Source organism: Agrilus planipennis, unplaced genomic scaffold (assembly GCF_000699045.2).
Source record: "Agrilus planipennis isolate EAB-ADULT unplaced genomic scaffold, Apla_2.0 scaffold13, whole genome shotgun sequence".
NCBI classification, from domain to species: domain Eukaryota; kingdom Metazoa; phylum Arthropoda; class Insecta; order Coleoptera; family Buprestidae; genus Agrilus; species Agrilus planipennis.
The window spans coordinates 624,864-651,645 of NW_020439040.1; the positions used below are offsets into that span (position 1 = coordinate 624,864).

A 26,782-nucleotide genomic window follows, 5' to 3' on the forward strand; every position below is an offset into this window, starting at 1 on the left:
CACGGGTGCAATACTGATACTAAATATATTTTTGTTTTGTTTAGATTATTATCGAAAAGGGGAAATCTTCAAAAGATACCCCCTGAACATACTAAATATACTACAGAATGTCTTTATATACAACATTCACAGTTTTTTTGTCATTAGACAATACAAACCGGCCTCCCGGCCGGTACCGCCGCTACCGCTATGTCCCTGCATTTTAAATCTGTAATATCTTCGAAAATATTCATTTAAATTACATGTTGTACAGGGCCATATTGATCTATATTAAATGCAATACCTATTTAAAAGTACTTAATTGGATAAGAATTAATGCTGTATTGCTTAAAATCGCTTCGTAAATAAGTCATTATTTCTCATAAAAAGAAAAGGATAAAAATGGTTATTGTGGGTTATCCCTAAGAGATAAAGATATACCATCCCGGACTTTTTTGTAGACCATTTTAAGATGTACAATATTGTAGTACATTATTTTGATCTATCTCGTAGGGTTCAGCCAGCGTTTGCAATGTAAGCGCAAAAAATGTGTTTATTTACGACATCACATTAGANCACTTATTGAGAGATTCGAGTCTCTCGTTCAGAGACTGGATACGAAATGAGGATCTCTCTACGAGCGACTCGAGTCTCTCATTCAGAGACTCTAAACAGTTTTTTTTACAGTCTCTCGACAGTCTCTCTCAGCGACACCAGAGAGACTCGATGAGAGACGGAGACTCGAGTCTCGCTTTCAGAGACTCTGAGAGACTGAACATTTTTATATCGGGATGTTGCTCTCAATTAGAAATATTAGTAAATATCTCTTTAATTTGATCTTTTTCTTTTGTTTTATTACAGTAGGCTCCAAAACCTGTGCTGTATCTTCATCAGTTTGGATTCAAATTGTTGGTTTCATATTTTTTTAGTCCTTCAATAACTTATCTATCAAAGGGTGATTTATACCTATATGTTACTATTTTCACATGCTTTTCATCTGCCGCTCGCACCATTGGCTCTTTCGTTTCGGGTGATTGAAGTAATTAATTATCCACATTTATATCCTGGTTGAAATACCTAATCTTAATTTTTACATACCTACAAGCAGACAGATTAGTTACGCACATGCCTGCTATTAGACGGAGGGTCATTATTACTTGCAGCGTGAAAGAAAATATACTTATGTAATATGCAGTCCGATGGGCAAAGTTTTATTATCTGCATAGTTGGTACAGCGATAGAAGTGATCCACATTGCCGATAGTCTCTCGGTTCTGCTTCGGTTTCCCCAGTTGCACCGTTACTTTTACCTTAACTTTAAATCGATAGATAGGTATTATTATGAACGAGTTGTTCTTCCTGCGCTTTGCCAGATAGATACGATTGTTGTACTTGTTGTTTTTGTTGTTGTGGTTGCTGTTATTATTATTATTATTATTGTTGTTGTTATTACTATTACTGTGGCTCCGTGTGCGCTGGACGTGGAAGAAGGCGTTTTGAAATGAGAAAAGCAGGAAGTGAATCAAGGAAACACAATAATGTGGGCCGCCCACGTTTCTGGAACCAATAAATTCACATGCCCTCGAAGACGCTGTGGGGTCGATGCGTCACTGACTAAACTGGCCTCTCACAAATTTATTGATTATTACAATGGGTACACCACAAAAAAATGGAAGAATAAAACTACCAACAATTGATACAGTTCTCCTGTAGAGAGTTTGTTAATCCTTGAAATTTAAGAGTACATTTTCAATGCAAAACCGTTTTAAAAACATAAAACTGCACACAATACAGGGTGTTTCTGAAATAAATAGCAAGATTTTGAAGGTGTTAGCTAGATTCAATAGAAAATCGAAGTTGCAATCGGAAGCCGGCCCTGGGCGTGGCAACGTATACAGAAATTGCGATAACAATTAAGCAACATCGATAGAAAATGTAAACAGTGACAGTTGTGGAACGATTAATAAATTCAGTTTTCGATTACGCTACTGGACATAATAAACTTTAGACGCCCATAACGATAACAATTAATTAAATAATTAGTACTCTGTTCATCACTGATGGTATGCAGTAGTATTTAAAGTACACCTCGACCTGGTATTAAGAACACAAAATACAAGCAAAATACTCGCTCAACACGGATGCTATAGCTGATGGAATGCAGCGTTGCAATGTCGTATTTCCCTGCGTAACCCTACCAGGGCCGGACTAGCCCTTCACTTTACCTTTTCAAGAAAACGGTGGATTTTCGGACCATTAAAACATTCACTTAATTTTCTTGTTTTGTAGTTTCCTATCAGCTCCTGCAAGCTTGCTACTTATTTGAAAAACGCCCTGTACAGTGAAACTAATATGCAAATTACAACACAGTATATGCATTTCTGTACCTTCACTATTACATTTCAACTTATTACTAGAAGAGATTAACATGCCTAATAGTAATCAGTCAGACAATGGTCTTGAAATTGCCAAATTAAAGCTGCCGCTTGTAAAAAAACTTCATCGAAAACATTCTGTCCATATACATGGTAGGTATGTGTACCTATGTAGGTAACTGTCGTATTACAATAACTGTAGATAACACCCATCGTTCGTCTTGTAAGCATGCAATTTCGATCGTATAGTAGTAGGCTGCTTTGCAATCATCAAACCTGTACAAAGGAGTACAAAGAGCCGTTGCTTTTGTACCTAGAGAGTGTCTGTACGTAAGTATGTAACCGTTTTGCTGCTGTAAGAGACTGAGAAGAAACAATGGACAAAAAAAAATTGATCCTATCTCAAAAAAAAGGCCAATTCGATTCGTAGAAACCAATACCTTCACAGGCGATCACGTTTAACTTTAGAACAATTCATACGTATATAAGTTTAGATCAGAAAATATTAGATTTTTAAAATATATAGCTAAAAGTTGATCGCAAAGAGAATAAAGTTTGATTTTGAGTCAATCTAGCTTTTAATTTTTTGCTTCCTCTTCCATTTCTTTCTTTATAAAACAGTGAAACCGAAGGCAAAATTCGTTACCTAATTAACCAGTACTAGTAAACCATAAATTGTTATCTTTAGTTTAAAATGAGACAAAGCCCATTTGAAACAGAGTCGAAATTGCATTAAAATCCAATCAGAAGTTTTCGAATTTTATATCCATGCATTTGGAACTTACACAAAAAAATTATGTCATAGATAAAAACCAAGACAATGTGATTAACAAAACGGTTTTAAATAATCCTGGAAGAGGGAACCTTTTAGTTACTGAAAAAATCGATTGTATTGATTAAAAATTGTTATACACGCCTGAACAGCATTAGATTTAAATGAGGCGCGGCGGGTTTCTTTCTTGACCCAACGTTGGAGTCTCCGCGAAATTTATTTGAAAATTCGTATCCAGTGGAAGATAACGTTAATAAAACTGTAATCTGTGTCGAACTAAGCCAATGGGTACTTTCTTAGCACAGATATGATCGTACGAGCGACAAAATTTTGAAAATGAGCGCACGCGAGAGCAAAAATATTAGCTCAAGTTAAGTCAATTTCTTCATCGTCTTACCATGACTGACAGCGTGACAGCATATCCGAATTAATTTAACAACAAAGTATCGAAAACTATTTAAAGAATCAAGTTCGTGACGAAACACGATAGCCTTTTTAATGGAACAGCATACTTATGCATGTAGTACCTGTACCTCGTCGAACATAATGACTTGTATTCAATTTTTTAACACGCATCATCTCTTACATGCATTTTCACCGACGCGGAGACCATCACGTGAAAAAAGTCCCGATCTATTATAATAATCCACCGAATAGTTATTATTTATAGAATAACGATTATACCATTTCTATGGTCTGTTCGATTATAATTGAATAGAAAAAGTTGTCTCACATTAGTGACGCGACCATCGAGTTAGTTTTTTTTTTTCGTCGATTCTGGACGAAGAAGAGAACGCGATGAACTAACAAACGACTCGATTCTTTCGGTAATAATGAACCAATAGCAAGAACTGAGAGTCTTTGTATTCATTTAGCGCAGCAGCGGTCGGAAAACGAACATGTTCCTATGAACATGCCGATTAAACAGAGAGAAAAAAAGGCGAAACCTATTAAAAAGTACCTACAGCCGATTCGTGCCATGTCATCACACCATTCCAGTTCGTTTTTTCTGACAAGGTTATCACAGCAAGAACGCCGAATAACATTCAGACAATTTATGACCGATTCTAATGTATTCTATCAATGTTATCGTATTTTCGATTATTTCTCGAAACAAGAATAAAATTGAAACATTACTTGGAATACTACGATCAGAAACGGCTTCTAAATATGATCATGAACAATAACAAACTAATTAAATTTTCAAACATTCGATTGAATTTCGATGACGAAAATTAGTAGGTTTATGTTTTTCCAAAAAGTCTTAGGTGCGGGTTTTGAAAGAGCGGTTGATATTTGTTTGTAACTGTGCCGTTGGAATCATGAATTAGTCACGGTGTTTTAGAGTGAAAATGATTTTGGAAAATTGCCTTGACCGTTCCACTAATTTCGACCGGCGAATTCTGTTACACTTCAGCGCCCTTTTGTTTATTCGAACGACCGAACAAACAAAACCGAACTGTACTGAATGCGGCGGCAGGTGAATTGGTAAAAAAACAACCACTGAGTCGGTGCAGGTGCTCGTAAAAACAAAAAAAATTGGGCTATAATAAAAAAAATTTGACGAAATAACCGTAAGATCGTCGGTTTTTGTGTAATGCGACTTGAATGTTTAAACATTTAATAAAAATAGATGCGGTAGTTATGCTCTGTTGCATTAAGTTAAGTCAGGGAAGGGGATTACAGAATACTTTTTCTATTTTTTTTGTAATCGTCGGTTGTATAAACCGAGTCGGAGAAAAAAAGAACGTTGTAAATTTAATATTTCGTACAGCGTTCGACGTGAAAATGATGGATGGTGCAAGCTACCGGATAAAAGCACATAAATCCCTATAGGTATTCCTTTTGTGGGACTCTTGTGGCAGCTTCCATTATTTATTTCATTAGCATATTGAATTGTTTATTAGTATAGTTTTTATAACTACCTGCAGTAGTTCAATTTTTATCAATTGTTATTTACCGGCACTAGAAACTCTATAACGTTAGTTTTTTTTGAAACATTATTTAAAAAAAAGATTGCCTTTAATGTTAAAATTTTTAATATCAATTAAACTCCATTACACTCTGTTTCATTCATTCTACTTATTTTTTTACTGGAACCAACAAAATATTTCCAAACTTTTGGCGTCTCTGGCGGCCAACCTGGGCATTGGTATGGNAAAACTTTTGGGTGTTTCATTCCCACCAGCCAGTAATGCTGGTGGGCGGGCAGTCCCTCCGGACTACGCCGGAAGGTAGGGCGGAAGGCCCTCTTCAGCCTACTTTCAGGAATCGTGGGAATGGGTGGGTGGTGGTTCGGGTGAGAAAGTTGAGACGGACGAAACGAAGACAGAAAAGAATGAAAGATTATCTGTGGAATACTACTGCCTCAGCATTTGCCTAAGAGATCCAAGGCATCCGGAATCGAACCGACGTCCTCCCGAATGCTAAGCAATGGTCTAAACCTCTAGGCCATGCCGCTCGGTTTAAAACTAGAACAACCCACATCCTTAACTATTTGCGAACAGTAATCTAATCTAGGCCTACCTCTACCTCCAGTTAGCTCTGATTCGTTACTGAATGTCTATAATTTAAACCCCAATCGGTACATTCGACAAAAATTAAGGGTTTCGCTTTGTCAGTTTACTTGATAAACATTAAGATTAAAAAATGGCATATTGGACAAGCATTCTACGTAGGATTATCCTAATAATACATATTATAAAAGTGAATGTGAGTTTTTTGTTTGTTTATTACCATTTCAGGCCTTAACTATTTAACCGATCATTATGAAATTTTGTACATATATTGTCAAGGGTTCAGAAAAGGACATATATCTTTTATCCAGAAAAAATACTGTTCCAGAGAGATAGATTAAAAAAAAAATTTATGTAGTGATCGATGATTTTTGGCAGGTATTTAGGTTATAAACGCGAACGAAACCATGGGTAAATATTAGTTTCTTAAAAGTGTAATAGTTAATACAAGCCTACATATATGGATAGAGGAAATACAATCAGGAGTGAGAATTCCATGACGATGATGCTTTTATTATTAATTATAACTAATTAGACATTGGCTACAGACTTCTGATGAGCTTGATGACTGGTTAATTTACATGTAGGTGTCATTTCCGGTTAGTGAGCTTGATTGAGAAGTGATCGCGTTATTTCCATCGTCTGACGCATGCGGGCGCGAACCCCGGGGGATATTAGAGAGTTTCTGCTAGAAACCAAGCCAAATGATTAATAATCGTTGCAATTAAGTCGCTTGTTACTAAGTGCACCGTCGAAACTCGATTAGTTTATAAAGAACTGAGACAACTAGTGTTTCAGTTCAATTTTAATATTTTTTTTTATTCGTCAGAGATAGATTTGTTTATCATTATTCAACCTACTTTATATTATTGTATTGGAAATCTCCACAATTGCAAATTCATACAAGGTAGTCAAATATCTCTTTAATGTTCTTCTGTGAACAATGATAGGCCGATTTGGTCCCAATGGTCACGTTCTGTGATAGTCTAAGACGGCAACCACCTTTGTTAATTTCATTATCAATTCTATTCAATTGTGTGCAGGTTACAGGAATTCCATAGCTAGAGGCAGAGTCATACCTTGTTGGGTTTTTCCCTTATTGGCTTCTGGCTCGTACTCTTTCGTTGCATATCAGGTATTGGTGGTGGCAGCAGAACAATTTTTGATTTTGTCAGATAATTTAGTTACGTTTTGTCCTTCTTCTTGTTAACTTGCGTTTTTAATTCATATTTTCTTCGTTATCCGTGTAGTTGTAATCCGTTATTTTATAGTTAATAATTCATTTGTAAATAAAGTGTATATACAGTGTTTTATATCGAGTTTCATTTCCTCCGTTAAACCCAACATTTTGAGAAACTACTACTCGTGATTTCACGGCAAATATTGGTCCTTCGAGCCGGATGTATTGGTGGAAATTAAAAATTTTTATTTTTTTTTTAATAATTATTACTTTCCACTTTATAAATTAGTTGAAATACCATTTCATAATGAAATAATATTGACAACAAAAGAAGGAGCGACCGTTTATTACTTGTTAAAATAGTTTAACGAAAAGAAAAAAGGAAAATAAGAATTAAAAAGGCAAACGTTCGATTTATTATGTATTACTACCACCACTACTACTACTACTACTACTAATAATAATAATAATAAGTGAGGCAATGGAGGTTACGTTGCGAAAATTATAATTAAATCGAATGAAACAAATTACATGTAAGAAAAACGATGAGGCTATTAATTTTGGTTCCGCCTTAGACCACGTAAAACATTGACGCTAAAGAAAACGGGCTCTGTTCTCATGAAGAAGACGCATGTGTACACCTAAAGGTATGCGTGTATAATGAAGATTCGACTGATAAGAGACGTCAAGCAATTAGCTGGATCAATCAATGGAAGAAGCTGAATTGAATACGCGGATCGGAGGGTCGATCGATAAAAGCGGAACAAACAATTTTCAATAAATTTATAATTTGATTTCAATAGCACCGTCGTTCGATAAGAACGAATCCCATACACACGTGTGTACTTAAACCTATGGGTAAAAGGCATCTTCGACAACTTCTGTATGTATATGGCTGTAAACAATAATTATACATCGTTTAAATCACTCTTTTGACTCGATGATAAAGGCGACGTGTAATCAAAACAGTCATTTAGCGTTTTGAGATGAAGCATAGGCAACACCAGACGTTTTTTCGTCGATTATAATAACCGTACGCGAGCCATTGTGTTCATAATAGAATAAATCAATGAATAAACCCGACGCCTTACGTGTAATATTGAAAGCACAAAAGGATTCTTGTACGGGCAATTGTAAAATGATTATATTATTCAATTATGTTTCGTGGCTAACGTTGTAAAGAAATGTATTACGAATCCGAAATAACTAGATCGCTTTTTTGTCTTATTGTCCCTATTACTTAGTTGGTGATTTTCATATTATGTAGGCAAATTTTATAAGAATTTGCTTATTTTTTTTTTTAAATAACAGGAGATTACTTTCGCATTTTACATCAGTGAACTCCATGGAATCCTATTCCGCGGAACATAGTTTGAAAAACCCTGAGATCCATATTGAATAGGAAAATTTCCTTTTTACAGTGGAAGTCGTTTATTATGACTCCGCCTATATTGACCAACCGCTTAATATGAAGTAATTGCAGTGTTATGTTTGGCTTTCATATTAAATTCTCTACAGGAAAGTCTGGATATAATGACTCCCTTTAAAATGACATATCGTTTATTATGACCAATTCTCAAGAAATCATATCCGGCTATAGTGACCCAAATGATTAATAATAATATTTTCACTCATTTTTCTGACCCTTCTTATGTATATTGATATTACAATTCATCGTTCTTTTTCTTTTTCTGTTAATAAATATAAACAATTTGTAGTTTTTCTCACTATTAAACTAAATAAATAACTAACCAAAATAAAAAGTTGTTTATTTTCTAAGAATATGCTTTGTGTGATGCCCGCTTAGTATGACGTGTTTGTCATTTCCCTTCGATGTCATTATAAGCGGATTCTACTGTTTTCCAAAATTCTTGCAGGATCCAAATCTTAATCCGAAGAAAGGTTGGACACAGCATCTCCGTCCCTTCTAATCCTAAGCGTTATTTTAAAGCGTCGACGCATTCAAAATGTTGTTGGTAAATTTTAAAAAGACTCTTGTGAATAGCCCAAATTTGCTAGAATTAGTGAAATTCCCGGGGGAGAGGGGGCTTTAGTTCCTTAAGCAGCCCCGCTTTTGATAAATCTATTTATTCTTGTTGTTGCTGGTTACTCCTCGTTAATAGCGGCATTTGCCGTTACGTTTTCGTGGTGGTCAAGGGCCTGAGCTGCGGGTCCAGTTAAAGTTAATAAAAGTTGAGTGGTGCCGATTCCGACGGCTCAAGAGACGGCCTGCGGACGAGAAGGACTCGATCCGAAACAAAACCTATTATTTTAGTCGGTTGGTGGTAAAGCGAAAGGAGGAGTTGGAGCTTCGGCGTACTGCTGCTGCCGTTGCGACGCCGCGCCAACAGAGCGGCTGTCACTAGTCGAGCCCGATGGCCTTGAGCTGCCAACAACTGAAAAGACGTCTTCATCAAAGTGCTTGTTGTGCCCGGATCCGACGGGAACAAGCAGAAGGAAAAGAAGAAGAAGAACGCCAGTGCAACTGACCCATACCTACAGTCAGTGTTGCCAATTCGAGGGATTTATCCCGATTCGAGGGATTTTTGACGTTCTCGAGGGATAAAGGGATTTTTCCTTATTTTTGCGGGATTTTTTGTAATTTGCCATTTTCTGGTTGGTTTTGTTAGATTTTGTTGACCTGATATTATATTATGAAGGCGCTCATTTTTCTAATTGTAAACGTAAAATTTTATCGGCTATAATCGTATAATCGTATAATGCTGTACGATGAAACGGTTGATATACGACGGCGACGTGCGTTCAAGTCTACTGGTGCAGCCTGCAGGTACCTGCTCAAGTCTCTACGATAAATTGTCTTGAACTTTTTTGAATTGTATATTGTTTTCGTATCATTGTATGGTCTTCAGCAAACATCTTGAAAGTGACCAGTCAACAGATCAGAAACAGATGTTAAAACTAATAAAAATAAATGTTTGAATTGGTGTATTGTTCCAAAATCCGAACATCTAAACATCTAAACCCCCAAGGCCTGGTTTTGTCGCCATTTTTGGGAAACGAGATAACTACATACAATAAAATTATCGGTATTATCCTATCGACACGAAAAGTTGTCCATGTTTACAAAAATATTGTATATTTTTTCTTCGAATAAACGATTAAATTAACGAATTAAAAAATAATAATAGTAATAAGTTGGAGGGATTTTTAGAGAGAATATGGGACTTTTTGGACCCGCGCGTGGAGTGATTTTTAGAGAAAATATGGGATTTTTTGGACCTGTGCGTGGGATTTTTTCCTGTAGTAGGTTGGCAACAGTGCCTACAGCGGTTGAATCAACCGAACTGAAGGTGGTTTTGGTAAAGAAGCTGATTCAAATTCAATACTTTTTCGGTAATTAGTCTTTGGAGCTTATGGAGTATTAGGAAAACCCGTGTTGGTGTTCGTAAAAACTGTTCACGTTCACGTTTAAGAAGTATTCTTATTAGACTCATTTTAAAGTTTAATGACTAAAAATGTGCACAAAAAAATAACCAAAACAGTTACAGAGTTTGTAGACTGAAGATTAGCGGCCAAAATATCGAATGCATTGTGTGAATATTAAACTTAAGCCAAATAATAGCCAAAAAAAGTTGTACTTGTAATTATAACGACGATCCTGATTGTTTCTAGGAAAGAAATTTTAGATACGTATCGGATGAAGATATAGAGAAAAGAAAATGAAGATAAAACGATGCAGTTCATAAGTAGTGAATGAATAATGACAAAACGAGTTGTCCCATGCGATAATCTTTGTCAGCTCGTTTATTATAAAGGACGAGTCGAAGATTACACGTTTAATTCGGAGAATATACACGCACACACACACAAACACGTACACGCGTTCGCAGACTTGATGGGCGATCTTCTTTGCTGTAACTCGAAAAATAAGTTTCGTATGTTACACGGGGCACTGTAGGCCGCATCGTGTACGCCGGAGCAGACGAAAGAAGAAGAACCGGTTGCCACGATGAAGAGTGATCAATGGCTGTGGGATCCGAAGACGGATCCTGCAGATCCCGGGCCCACACACATCTACCATGAGGCACAGGATCGGCCCGGCCGCAGTCGTTACTTCACGATTAAAATACGACGTGAAATGAGAAAAATAGCGGAAGCAATTTTATCGAAACATTTCTATTATAGCTTTGGTTTAAAGGGCTAGAAAAAAAAACTAGTGGACGATGAACTGTATGCTGTACAGCTTGAAAACGGAAATACTATGGAGTGCCTGGCACAGTACAGAACAATGGCATGGTGGGTTTCTAAATATAACAGGGAAAGGCACGAGATATAAATGAAAATCTAAACTGTAATGTTGGCTAGCGCGTTAGAATAATTACATGTAAATTGTTGTAAATAATAAGTTCTAACGTTCTAGGTTTCTAAATTGTAAGATTTTAAAATTGTTCAACAGAATTACAGTAGGCTAGTTTGGACGATATTTTCTTACACAGTCAAAACCGTTTACTACAACACCGTTTAGAACAACATACCGGTTATATTGACCAAAATCATAGGTCCCGGCTTAATTCTATTAGATCTTATAACTGGTTTTTACGACATTGCTTATTACGACATATCTCTTTAAGCGACTACATTTGACTGATATTTTCGGAGAATTATATCTGTTAGAACGACCAGCTGTATTGTAAAAATTTGAATAGGTAACAGTATCCACATTTAGTACAGTAAGATCGCAAAAGTAAACAAAAACGTGTCGAGTTTAGGGTCTATTGTAATACTCAGAATATCTGCTACTGAAACTAAGGAGTTTATTGATGCAGATAACTCTATTGCAATTTGTGCACCACCTACGGAAGATGATATTTTACAAGAAGAAAAGGAAAATCACGAACAGGAAGAGACTGAAAAACAATTTATATTGCCAACTTTGAATGATGGTCTTACTTCTGTCAGTGTATTACGAAAAATTGTTTTTTATTCTAATATACAGTTTCATATGCAGCGAAATTATAATGATACATTAATTAAAATTAAACGTGAACTACAAAATCTGTACGCACGACAGAAGTTTTCCAAACAGACTAAAATTTCAGATTTTATTAATATAGAAAAATGATAATTATATGTACGTAATGTCTTTTTATAATAAGTTTTATGTAAAATAAATAAAATGTAGTTTTATTTTATATATGAATAACAACGTCACCGGCTATTACGACTGTTAGATACCAACTCAATTTGTGTTCACCCTGTATAGCAACTTTAATAATCATTATCTTGGGAATATTAAATATTAAGCTAAAATTAAGTAAACATAAGCAAACATCGATTTCCGTTAGAGACAACAACATTTATTCTTCTTGTTTATATTCATTTAAGAAATAATGTGTAACTTCGATATTTCTTGTAATATTTAACTTTTGATAATTAGTGAAATTTAGAGACTTTTGATCATGACGTCTAGAGAATGGTAAACTAAAACCGGTATAAAACCTCCGTCTTATCAGTTATAGTAGTTAGTTAGAAAGTTAGTAACTTAGTAAAATTAAAGTCAGTCAGCCAGTCATTTTTGCTATCGCCAGAATCTCTGTCCGTTTAATCTTGTGGTATAATTTAGAATTAGTTAATAAAGAATTACAGTTGATTCTTCCTTCATCTTGATTTGAATTTATTCGTGTCAACATACACGTATAAAAAACTGTTTGGTGTCAGAAGTATACAACACGACTATCGGTTTTTACGACCAAATATGAGTAGTCCCTTCGCTGTCGTTATAACAGATTTTGACTGTAGTTTAGATCTCAATCATTAAGATTATAGGCCAAAAGTCCTTTAAGAGATATTGAAATGAATTCGTTATTAGAATTGTCTTATCCTGTGAAAATTACAATTAATTCTGGTAGTAATGTAACTTTATACAAATGATTCAATGATTTATTAAGTCATAAATGTACACCCGTGCAGTGGAACATGACCAAATCGAATTGTATTTTTTGTATAGATACGGATATTTTGGCGAAAACGTAATAAAGGTTAATGAGAATTTATCAGAATCAGACCCTTATCACATAACTCTTAACAAAAGTAATTACCACACTGCTGTTTTGTTTTCTTGTTCACGTATTAACTATAATTGTATTTACAATAAGAAATATGCTCCCTGTGGGAGAATAAATAACAATAAATATACAAATGTAAATACTAATTTAATTATTATTAGAGTTGACGGAATGCGAGATTTAAAATAGTGTGCAGTCGCGACAAATAAACAATTATTATTTGCGTATTCGCATTAGTATATATGTTTCTAGAAAGCAGTTATTAATGGCCTTAAATAGAGAATTTATTGTTAAGCTTCTTACATTTACACAACATGAACGGCAAACAAAAGTTATAGCCACTTTAATTGGACTGTTTCTACGTAAAATCTTGGGTTTCTGTCTTGACCGCACGTTGAAGTCTCCACGGTTTTTCTTAAATTTATCGCAAATTTCAAGGTTTGCGCGTATTATATTAGTAGAATTACTTACTTACGTAACATCCAAAGCAGTTCATGTCAAAAAAGTAATGGGGAGATTTGGATTCTTACCTGAAACGAACAGAGAAAGAACACATTACAGACTTCTATAGTGAAATTGTAAATTTATGTCATTCAATATTTAAGTAAATACAAAGTGGTCCAGAGGATATGCCAATTAGAGGTTGTAGGCATCAAATACGTAACATGATTCAGCTAGACCTATCTTAGTAAACAATTGATGATTAACAATATAACTGAAATAATTCAACATAATTTTAAATACAAGTCTACAAGGGAAAAAGAATTACGTTCCAGTCTTCTTTTTAATTACTGTAAAGATGTAATTTATTAGATTATTTTGTGAAGAAAATAAAAAAAATGCTACAATTTAATTATCTCATTAATGATAAGTATGTACTTTCAAGAACTTTACTATAGTAAGGATTTGTCATTGACTTTTCTAAGAAGAAAGCCATAAAAGTTTGACTATTTTTAAAGTTACTACATCTACTTAACAGCATTAATTAACAAACATGATCCTGTTATAAATTATTATCACAGTGTTAAGACGGTTAATGACCGTATCATGCTGAAAATTAGTCCTGTTTGGTTTTTGAATAGTATTTTGAGAATAAATCACGTGCACCATCTACTTGTATTACATGCAGAAACTTCTTAAATTATCATGAATTGAACGATAAACGTTTTACGAGATCAGAAGTCGTCAGAGAATTGGTTCGAATTCGATTTTTCAGTTAAACGAGCCACAGAAATGCACCTCATTGTGTCATAATACGAGTGCAGGAGATACGCGGCGTTTGTAAGGTTTCCGGTTCGTATTACGGCTCGATTGTACCCTTCGTGTATCCGTCTCCTTCTCTCTAACCCGTTTCTACCGCCGACTGTCTCTTCTTTTCGCGTGTATATCAATTTACAAGTTCGTGCAGGACAACCGTAAGTGACTCTACTCCGGTTGCCACAATATTTATGTTTCCAGAGATGAGATGGGACCTATCCATGACGTACAAAGTTTATTTACGAACTTGCAAATGTACCATAAAACTTAAATACTCATATACATACTCAAAAGTTGGAATATATGGGATTCATTAACATCTTTTTGAGAAGAAGAAATTCGCAAATAAAAAAATACTGGTGTCCATAAAATTGATACTCTAATATAAAGCAACTAATTGAAGCATTCGATTGAATTGAGGGGTACCATTGTATGCCATGGTTAGTTAAGGCATTTAAAATAATTAAAAAAAAGGACATACCGACATCACCGCGTCACCCTTTTGTTAAGTTTTACGTACAAACTAGACTAGCCAATATTCCTGGAATTTGGTTCAATTATTGGTATATATGGTGCAGGTATTAGATGCGGTACCTCTACAAAACTAACCATTACCTTATGCACCAATAGGCATAAGAAAAATAATCGAAAATTTTACAGACTTGATCTTTTGGAAATTTCTTGGTTTAACTGCACATTTAGGTATAATAAAGGATATGGGATTTCTAATTCCAACAGTGATATAAAGAAAGTTTTCATTTACAATCTGTTGGAACTTCACTGCAATATAGACCTCGTATAATTCCCTCCGGTATATTTATGGCGCCAGAGACTCACAACAATAACATTAAGGGCTATTAGAGCCTATTAAAATTAAGGAGATACGTCCATGAATGTAGGACGTAGGTCTTTATTTAAAAATTGCTCTAATTTGCAATTTCCGTTTATTCACAAACAAATCTTTACGACCTCGTCAAGTTTTGCTCTAAATTTGGGATTTTATTGTGATGTTACGCAGTAGTATCACCGAACAACACACAAATTTTAATAGGTAGATAATATCTTACATTGGAAATGAGATGAGCGAATTGGAAGCCACATTTAGCAGCGACTAATTAGCAGTTCTAACATGGGATATTTCACCAAAAGCAATAAGTAAAAGGTCTGAGCGAGAGACAAGCAATTAATGTGTGTATAAATGTATTTATGTGAATCTATTTAATTACATATGCAACCAACGTAGTAAATTATGGTCGGGAATATCTTGCTTTATTTGGATAATTACTGCTTGTTTTTCGTCTGATATTTATCTCTATGGATTTATAAGATTTAATTGGAGATTTTCAGGCAGACTTGTAACCGGTGAATTATTGGTTTGTTTACAACTATTTGTTCAAGAAATATTGCTGATTATTTTACGATTACATACCATACTCAAATTTGGACAAAATATTATGCGCTATCATGCCGAAGATCTATAAAGAAGAAATTGTTTAATGGTCCTTGGAGGATCCAATTTGTTTAAAAAATTGTTTCATGGTAGACAACACATAAAAAATTTATGCCTTGATTTTTGATACTTAGATAAGTCAACTCTCAATAAAAAGAAATCATTTCTGGTAATGCGCACAGTTGATTTAGAAAATGTTGAAACGTTTGGTACATGTGGTGTTGTAGGACGTGGATAGAAAAGATCAGAAATGAGGAAGTATTAGAAAGAGTAGGAGAACCAACAGTCTTGAGCCATTACATGACATGAAGGGTTGATATTGATACTTGTATTGAATGAATGATAAATGCAATCACAGATGTAAGAATTCTGCGTGGATCTTGAACATACATACATGTATTAAAGCCTTTAAATATACAGTATGTCTGATTAGTACTCCGGAAAAATTTAGGGAAAAAAAGGTACACGAAAAAAAATATAAAATGAGCCATCTCGCACCACTCAGTAATATACATAAATATGAGGGTAATGACCTTTCCGAAAGCCCCAACTGCTCCGACAATGATGGCGCGTATTCGCGTGATGCTGTCAGCGCATTCTTATTGCACCGTCCGTATATGACCACCATGTCTGCATATTCTGAGTGCGAATACATTGTTTTTTTGTTGAATATTTTCATACTTAACTTATTTTTGTATTTTGTGGTAATAACAGTAACATTGTCAATCGAATAGAAACAACGGAGTGCAAGCTACTACTAACCGTCACACTTGTCTGTGTACCAGCTGTTGCGAAGGTTACAAGTAGGTATGAGTGTTTCATCACTTGACGCTTACGATAATGAAGGTCGATAAGATAACGCGGCTACCAAACTGCTTACTGCTCTCAATCATTGACGGCTCGTTAACGACGGATCAAGAGAAATTCGTTGGAAAAGTATTTTCTTTCACCAGAGGTCATTTTGTGCCTAATTTCCTACGGTATTTGATTGTAACGAAACGTAGTGTTAAAAGAATGTTAATAAAGCAGAAGAGGGACGTTGTTAGATAGTTTTAGTGACAATGAGTCTACGTTCCTCGTTGTTTCTGAAATCGATCGAATCGAGTGAATTGGGACAGCTCGGCGGTGGTGAGACAAGCCGTGGTCACTTTTTATCCCGAACGGGCATAACAATGGATCGACGCGCCATAAGCGGCTATTCAGCCAGTGACAAAGAATCGTGATTCCGCACTATCTTTGTTGTAAAACAGAAGGCTGCCATTGTCAGGTTATATAAATATTGGCGACGGCAGTATGCGTCCGAACCGAAAGAGAAACACACACCGCCGACGACGGCAGGACTAAATAAAACCGAGACTTAGCACCACCGACGACCATTAACGATGGATTATTCTATGGTCTTCTCCTCTTGCTGTTTATTTACATAACGAAAGAATAAGTCTTGATTGAACAAATGAACGCGGACACACTGATTGCCAACTGAACCGGTCAAACAATACGATGTGGTTTTTCCTTTAATGAGATTGTTTCACAGTCGATGTTATTGAACACCACGTTTTCAAAATAGTCAAGAGAACGCCAAATTTACACCTGACTGCAATATCATATACATATTTTTTTTTTAGAATTAGGTATGAAACGAATTTCCTTACGGAAAATGGAAATCCCTGACTGATGGTGTTCTGGTCGTCGGTTTGAGTTGATTCCTAACGTTCAGCTAGCACGAGTGGTGACTTATTCAGAGTTTCTTTCATCTCCGATGCTGGATGTGATCGTTAGGAAGCAACTCTAACCAACGGCGGCCTTTAGATCCGAATCAGTTCACCTACTGACAGCGAAAGTCTTTACCATTTTGTGAAATCCCTGACCTTTGTGGAAGCTCAATATCTAGTTTGTAAGAGACATATTAGAGGCAGAAACAGGAGTTAAGAGGGGTAGAGGTATATCTAGATTAGATTACTGTTCGCAAATAGTTAAGGATGTGGGTTGTTCTAGTTTTAGGGAAATGCGAAGATTAGCTCAGAATAGGAAAGAGCGGAGATACACGTCCAACCAGTCTTAGAACTGGCGACCTTATGATGAACATAACTGGAGATCTCTCCTTATCTTGGTGAAGTTGATGATTAGATCGAATTTTTAAGGAGGTTCATAACTGAGAAAAACATAAATCATTGAGCGGTCAAATGCGAAATACTTTTACCGTGTAACTACTGAATTTCTCACACTTTAAAGGAAGTAGGTAGGGAAATGGAAATTGAATATGTTCAACTTATACGTATGCTTGTAAACGATGGACTCATCACGGAAAGGCTTAATAAAAAATGCACGAAAGCTCTATAATCAGATCCGGTTGATTGAATACATGTATTGCTTTAATTACAAAGCAATTTGGAGTTTTCTTTTTGGCTAATCAACTTTTAATAAGGACATCTAAATAAAAACTAAACAAAGAAAAGTTAAGATAATTACTTATATAACAAGCGTAAATAAAATTTGTTTCACCGAAAGGACCCTGATAGATCCTTACGGAAAATGACCCTCTGCCAAACTTGTTGGAACTTTGGAACGTATAGATCTCGTCGAGAACTACTAGAATCCAACGTTTCAAAAAGTTTGATAGAGGGTCATTTTCCGAAAGGATCTATCGGAATCCTTTTCAATTTCGTTGTTATTTAATGCTCTCAATTTGGAAAATTCTATAGATATTTAGGTGTTAAATATGCAAACGTGTATGGGTTGAACCTAACTTTTGATTTCATGTTTCATTAAGTATTTTTCGTAGAAAAACAATTTCAGAAAACGTTTTTATCGAGAGAGGAGAGATTACTGATTATTAAGTCATTTTCTTTTATTGTTAATCCTGGTATTTATAGACATATTACCTATCGCTTTTGCGGTGCAGAAATATTGTTGATTACGTAAACAGTTATCTAATGGCTAAGAAGTTTTTATTAAATGAAATTACCGTATAAGCAATTAAGTAACATTTTCAATGCGTCGATTGCGTAGGCACAAAGTTAGATGTTGTCTTAATTCGTAGATCAGTTTACCTCGTACAGAAGATAATACAACCTAATTGAGCGACCGACAGCAGGTGGGATCTTTGTGTAAAGTATTCCCACCGTCTTCTCATATTGCATCGCCATGGTAACGTTTCATTATGTGAATTGTTAACTGCGAGATGATGGATCAAAGCGTAAAAGAAAACACTCCAAACTAAGCATTTGATGTTAAGACCACTCAGGATGAGCTGTGAGCATTGTATAATGAGCTGATGTTGCTGTTGGACGTAGTGGTCATTGTGGAACTTTAACAAGAACGATTCTTTTCATATGAGAAGAGGACTTAATGATTAGGCGTAATCTAAATTAGAAATATTTTTTTTGCGTTTTATTGTTGGTTTTGTAGATTGAAATGGAGACTGGTTACGACTGACATGAGAAAGAAGAGTAGAAGATGGTTAACGAATTTTATAGGTAAGGAAAAAAGTTCTTTGTAAAAATAGATTATTACGGTAGGGAGAATGTTTAGGACTGTTTACTTCCGTCTTTGACGTTTCATTTGAAAACTTTTGGATATCCTTTTTGAAGAAAATAAACCAACATTAAATCATTATTTATTGGATTGAATGCTCTAAAGCATTTAGTTTTGACCCCATTTTGTATCTATCGAATCTTTTACTAATTTCTATTGTAGACACCCATTATCATATTACCATAAGGTCATCAGTCTTATTACTAATTGGAGACGCACTTCCACTTTTCCTATCCTTCGCATTTCCCTATAAGTAGACTACATAGGTCTAACTCCTGTTTCTGCTTCCAATATGTTTCTAACTAGCCCTTCATGCTGGATCGCCTATTTCTTATTGACATCCATAGTGACTTCTGTTCTCCTATTTTTTAACGTTCTCTAACCACGGCGGTATCCTCATCATTCGTCTGTAACATCACATTAATTAATAAATTAACCGTTCGCGAGCATAGAACTGATTTCATCCTTTTGAAGTCGACTCGATCCTATGTTATATTCTCTATTTTATATCTGTATTATTCCTTCCACCCTGTTATGTTTGGTTTCCCAAATAACAGTCACTTCTTTTAATTTCTCGTTTCTTATCTTTATATTCGCTCTTTCCCTACTTTTTCTTCTCTGACATATGAGTATTTTTGTCAACACCGCTTCCATTTTATTTAAGGCTACCTCTAACTCCTCCTGGCTAGGTGCCAGTATCATCTGCAAATCCATGCATACTAATCTTTTATCCTTGTATATATCCCTAAAGTTTCCTTGCTTTAACGATGTTTATAGCGTTTTCAATGAATAGATTAGAAAGTAAAGCAGTGACAGTGTGCATCCTTGTAAACGCTAGTGACTAAAATTCCAATTTTGGTCTTTTCAAATATAAAATAAAGTAATTTCGTGAAATGGAAAGCTACTTGCTTGGAAAAAAGCAGCGCAATTATGTATTAACATAAACGATAAAATTAGTTACATAAAATGCATGAGCCTGAACAGTTCAAAGGTTAGAATTAATCACTGAGAGAGGCATAAAACGGCGCACTGAAAAGGATGAAAGTTGACGTGGTAGAAAAAGAGTTTTCTGGAAAAACGTTAGGCACCTGGTATCGTATAACGACGGTTGGTTAACGACTAAGCCCGACTAGATGTCTCTTTTGGTAAAAAGGGAATTAGTTAACGGCCGAGCCGGGGGCACCGCATACGCATTAACCACGTAATAAAGTCCATTTAAGCCGAAAGGATTTTCGCCGTCGAATCCTTGGCAACTGCATCGGCGGCACATGACACTAATTATCACTAAACCGGCAAGATAGGCACCTCTAGCAACTTACGCGATGAGAAAGCCACTTATTAGCCAACTTCATGGCAAATAGGGCCGACAGCGGTCGTAAAACCAACGTGCGCAGTCCATAAATTTCGATTTTATGTATTGGGAGGTAAGGTCGCAGGCAGTTGACTCCTGGCAATAAACACCACGCATGTGCATGAACATTACGTTGATTTAGTTCGAAAGTCCTTATTTTAACTGACTCGCAGTAGGAGTAGGTAATGCTTAAATATACACATTTGTAGGTACGTTTTGTTGTTGCATCCAATATGCTCGTCCAACATTTATGCTCTTATAGAGGCGTTTGCGTTCGCGGAGGCACCTAACGGACCCTACGTGACCGAAACATGCCACCGCGATGTGGGGGCGCATCCAATCAGGAACAATCTCCCTGTAATCGACGTTTACCAAAGAAGCAACACTTTAATTTGAAAAATGAAATAATCGGAGATCGCAAGTCGGCGTTCTGTCGGAACTGTCTACGGCGTGCTGATGAGATCTAAACAGATCGAAATCGAGATCCATCTGTGACGGTTTCGACAGAACTTACTGACTAAGAACTTTTCCAGTACTTTAACTAATTAGTAAGACTAAGATCAAGATATAGCCTGAAAGAGCAAAACTATATACAAACGAGAGCACCCAGAAAACATCAAACTAAAAATAAAGTAGATACTATTTAGTGATGAACAATGAATGACTAAAACCAAGACTGTCCTAGTTTTGGTACTAATCTTGGTCTTACTTATTCGGGATCGGTATTGATCTTGCTTATTTCTTTAGAAAAATGGTAGGTATACATTGTTGATGTTCCTAATAAATCCAGTTGACAATGAGAAAATCTTTCTTAACCTAATATTTTCACTACGTAGAAATAAAAGTTCGATTTTACGCTTGTTTTTGAAGAAAAAGCGTTGCAATGCTGTTGGAGCGCAAATGACTAACAATTAACTTAATCCTTCCGTAAATAACAAGCGGAAATCTTTAAGGACAATTTGGTTGAAACAATAATTGTATGGAACCGATTTTCTGGATAAACTGAACGGATGCTTGTTATTTTTAAACAGAAGAAGAATAAGAATGCTAAAAAGATAATGCAACGATGCTGAAATTAAAATTACCTATCGTTGATGAAAAAAAATTAGGATGAAAATAAATACAAGTATTATAAAAGGTTCAGTTAAAATAGACACTAAATTTTTGTGTGTGTTTTTGTGACTAGGAGTGGGCATCTCTTCGCCAAACGTATGGAATGATTTGGTCTAAATTGCTTTATTTTAGATTATAGGAAGGAGCGAGTGTATTATTATTGTGGCTGTAGATTCGTTCTTCAAGCAGGTAATATCCCTTACTAATATCGTCTTTTCATTATTTCGACATGTATAAGTATACTTTTTAATAGTGCATAATTTGGAAGGCTAGATTATGGTTAGTCTTACAGATTTAGGAAAACTATTTTGGACTCCGTCAAACTGGTTCATTATTTCCCTCTTCGGATAAACTGGAGCTTGTTCTAGCTTATTCTATACAAGACAAAAGTCGCTCATTAAATTACTGAAGAGATAAAATGTTATAGTTGCAGTAGACTACTGAAAATTTAAATTTTAACTGCAATAGTAGTAAAATTCGCTGTTTGTAACGTTTGCTAGATTAATTTTCTTTATATATTCTCATCTCTGTGCTATTCCTCCATTTATTGGTAAGAAATTGGATGTGCTCTGCAATAAGTACGTACTCCACTGCAACAGGACATTAAAGACAGGAGTTATGACCTCATCGGTCATTATGGTGTCTATCGTATTTGAGGCATGTTTAACAACAAATCCTTGGGGCTGTTTTCTATGAAAAAGATAACTACAAGCAGTAAACATTCTACGTGTAGATACGTTTACAGTTAATTTCAATTAGACTAATAAATAGCGATGCTTATAAACCACACAACTGAAACCATAAATATCCAAATGGTAAATGTAATGACTAGTGATTGTAGTAAAAGCTTAATATAAGCATTAAATTTGCAGGGCTTATTGTACCTTTATGTTCCATTATTAACAGTATTCTTTTTAAAAATCAACTGTCTTCTTAACTTTAAAGTTTAATTCACATTTAGGCGTCGTTTTAATTGTACATAAGGACTGTTAACTGTCCCTGACAAAGCAGTTTTATAGTAATTGGTTAATAAATAATTTTGTGTAATTTACCAAATCTTATTCTCTGGTCTCTTTATTCGATATTTATTACCATTCGTTGCGGAACGTAATCACGAGACAATTATTGACACCTACGACTGACTATAGGCGGACTAAGGCTTGTTAAATTTTAACTGGTCATTATGAAAACTGAATTTCTTTAACGTTTGTAAAAAGGTGTGGGAAAATCTCAGCTTCTCTCTGCTTCTTTTTTCTAAAAAGCTTAAAATTTTTATACCTCTTAAGTGATTTAAAGTCACCTCTTCAAGACGCAGGAATTCAGGCCATTACAGTAACAAGAAAGGTGATGTTATCTGATTTTTAGGTAATCTTTTTCTCTCTAATCTTCTGTTTCATCTATCATCCGTTGTTGGGTCCGATGTAGCACCGTTCCAATAGTATCCATTTACCTTTCAAAGAATACATACAAGCGCACGTCCATGAACCCACACACGCACACAAATATATATGTTGACATCGATACCAAAACAAATCCTAATGAAGTCTTTACCTACCTCCGGTTGACCATAGTTTCCAGACATGTTAATAATAGTCTTCGAAACAACCGTTCAAAAAAAAAAAAGAATGCTGTGAAAAAAGGTTCTACCCATAAACACCACCTTAGCTGTCAGATATACAACCTATGTTGGCTGATAAAATACATATAAAACAAGTTATCAATTTATATTAATTCCAGTTTTGCTGCGTCAAGGAGTGCTAAATATTGGGCAAATTTCGAGGCAGATTGCTTGTTGATAACAAAACTAAATTTATTTTTTAAATTCTGTTGTTTGATGGTATCTTTTGGTAGATTGCATTTTACCCAAACTTAAAAGATCAGTGAAAACTAACTTATTTTGCGAGACAATGAAGTTATGGATCGGAGTTTTGAATTGTAATTTTAAATGTCACCTATAACAGGAACAAAAGTAAGGGTTGAAATACAATACGTTTTATAATACAGTATTATACTGGCATTCAGAAGTAACCTAATCAATCAATCAACAGAAGAGAAGAAAGCGACGACATATGTCGTATTTGAAAAAAAAAATCTTTCATTCCAAAAGCCATTCGATCCATGTGTCAACTCATCGAACGTCTGCGGTATTGGATTAGAGAGAGGCATTTGTCTTCGGTATGTGCGAGGTATAACTATACGAGGGCGATTCAATAAGTACCCGTGTTTGAAGACAGAGGACGTTTCTGAGGGAAATTGGTGTTGTCATCGTGTGCTACCTTCTATCAAACGTTGTTACCGAGGAAATCATTTTACGGATTTTTTAGGAAAAGGAAGAACGATCACCGGACAATACTACAGTGAGTTATTGGACCGCTTCGACAAAAAATTGAAAGAGACACGGACGCATTTGACGAAAAAGAAGGTGCGTTTTCAACACGATAACGCACCGGCACATTCATCAGGAGTTGTTGCCGCCAAAATGCATGAATTACGTTATGAATTTGCTGCCGCACACCCCGTACTCACTCGATTTGACTCCCTGCGACTTCATCTTGTTCCCTACCATGAAGAAATGACTAGCGAGAAAGAAATTTAGCTCAAACGAGGAAGTCATCGCCGAGACAGGGGGGATTTTGGAGAGTTCGACAAATCTTATTTTTTGGAGGGGTAAAAAAATGGCAGGGTCGTTGGAAGAAGTGTATCTTTCTAAAAGGGGACTATGTTGAAAAATAAAAAAAAAATAAAAAAAAGGTGTCTTCATTTCTAACACGGGTACTTATTGAACCGCCCTCGTAAGCTAACTAAACACCTGATATCTGACATCGACACCATCATAATAAATCCTAATGAAGTCTTTACTTTCGCGTCCACGAATTTCGATTGGACCTGATGGTTAAATTTATTTTGCTCGTAACGTTCCCGTTGCCTACCGTCGCAGTCGGTTTTGATTCGAACCAAAACCGAGTCCCGAAATTGTTACAAATTATTGTCTGGTCCGGGACCATCTCGTTAAAATGCCTTTCAATCCGGAATAATTAATGGGCCTTGACGGCCGTACGAATCCATCTAACGCCATTATTTAAATGTCTGTCATTGTCAGTCCTGGTGGTGTATTCAAATGAGTGTGTACACACATACACGTGCATACGTACAGGTACGATTACACGTAGGTACTTATACGAATACACCATTTGCATACATTATTTCCTTTAGCGTCTCGTATCAATTTCTCGCGTCGATCTTTTGTCCGCCAGTTGACTGGTTGTAAATACGAATTCACAAGTCATTTGGACTTGTATTGTTGCGCGTTTAAACAAATAACCTCCACCTCATCGGCCACCTCCTTCGCTTCCACCTCCATTGATAAATGCCATCGTGTTTTCTTCTGTTTAGACATCATTCAATGTCTTCTACGTACAATGGAACAAGCGGAGAATCGCAGTTGCAAGCCCGCTTACCATCATGATCCAAATAAGTCATTCGTATAAATTTTCAAACGTCGCGAAAACTGTTAGAAATACAGGACCAGAAGTTTCATCTTTCGGCGCTTTTGTAATATTACAATCCCCAAACATCTAAATGTATATCGTAGTATTATTAGAGAAGAAATTAGTCGCGCATTTAGTGAAAAGTCAATTATTTCGCAAGAAGTAATAATTTATTAAGTAATTTGGTAAAAACTATTCATATTAGAAGTTTTCTTATGAATAATTAGAACTTACGTATACGTAAGTACAAAATAAATAGGTGCTCGATTACTTGGCAAAGCATCTAATGAATTTTCGACAAATAATTAGTCCAATGGTCAAAAATTTGGTAAGAACTTTAGTGAAATATTTGGCAATTTGATAAAAGTACTAAGAAATAAGTACAGAAATGTTTGTCATGAAACTACATAGTGAAAGTATATGACTTTTAAGTAAAATTATTGAGAAAGAACTTAATTTACTAAAAGAACTAATGAAAAATTGAAGTCCTTTTATGGAATCAATAAGACGCAACGATCTTGACTCTCTAAATAGATGGTTGCAACATAATGCTAGAGGATCAGTTTTACCTTTTCAATATGTTTATTCAGTTAGTTAATTGGATTTGCAGAAAGTTGATGAAGTCTCAGACCTGGGCATCTTATTTAGTAAATCTTTATCTTTTTCTAAACATGTTGGATTGTAATTACTAATGGTTCCAGGATCCTGTGGTTTATCTACCGTTCTACTAAAGAATTCACTTCCATTTCCTATTTATTTGTTACGTTGGTTCTCATGATCCTGACCTACGGTTACCTTACACTGAGTTATTAAGGACCCAGCTTGAGGGTGTTCAACATAAAATATTCCGTAATACCTACGAGAAATCACAACCATTGGACCATTCAAGGTTGGTCTTAAGCGTCGCCTTTGTATTGATTGAACTTTCAATAATTTAGTAGATAAACACAACTAATAGAACTTTTTCGGTAAAAAGAAACAATTAGAATCTGCAGTACCGTATCCATAATGCGTCAACCATGGCAGCGATTCTTTACGGGCCTAATGGTAAAAAAGGGCTTGTCATTCTGTTAAGCAACCACTCCAGTTGCACCCATGCAATGTATATTGGATTAGGAAACATCGTACCACGTGTATCCGAGTATTTATGAGCATATCCGTGGTGCAGTTCATTGTGTGTGTAGAGAAAGAGCATTACAACCATCAACTGGGTGTAAACGGTTCAGTTAAATAGTGCTGCGTAAGCATTATCCTGTCATACGGCGACAGAGAGGTCCCCCTTCGCGTCGGACACTTCATCAAAATACGGACACCGAAAGGTGCGGATAATTTTCAGTTGTACAAGCTTTTGTTCTCGTCGGGATTGGGTTACGAAGACCTGTCTTTCTACCGCCCATGCGTTTCTACAGGAAGCGGTACAAACCATGTACGTATCATGATTAAGGCAGTGTGGTAGTTGCCACCAGTACCACACACACGTATCAACATTACCTGGTACGCATTATGTGCAGGGTGCACCTTTTACGGATTATACAATACAGGGTGCAACTTTCTCGTGGAACAAATCCACTATCATCATCATCATCATAAAGTCATCAGTCCTAAGACGGGTTGGACACGCACCTCCACTCTTTTCTATCCTGAACTTATCTTCGCATTTCCTTAAGACTAGAACAACCTACATCCTTAACTATTTGCGAACAGTATTCTAATCTACGTCTACCCCTCCTAACTTCCGCTTC

At 35.7% G+C, this 26,782-nt stretch overlaps 2 protein-coding genes across 2 annotated transcripts in view; one reads left to right on the forward strand and one right to left on the reverse strand.

Annotated features, from left to right (window-relative positions):
- The window catches only part of LOC108744172, a 65,229-nt gene extending 51,871 nt beyond the window's left edge, over positions 1-13,358 (reverse strand). The window contains exon 1 of the mRNA XM_025976778.1: positions 13,323-13,358. Within this exon, the coding sequence (XP_025832563.1) occupies positions 13,323-13,343 (21 nt within the window). The 5' untranslated portion in view covers positions 13,344-13,358. The remainder of the gene's footprint in view (positions 1-13,322) is intronic.
- LOC108744232 (L-lactate dehydrogenase-like) overlaps positions 1-26,782 on the forward strand; it is a 152,311-nt gene that overhangs the window by 51,059 nt on the left and 74,470 nt on the right. The gene's annotated exons all lie outside the window — the stretch shown is intronic.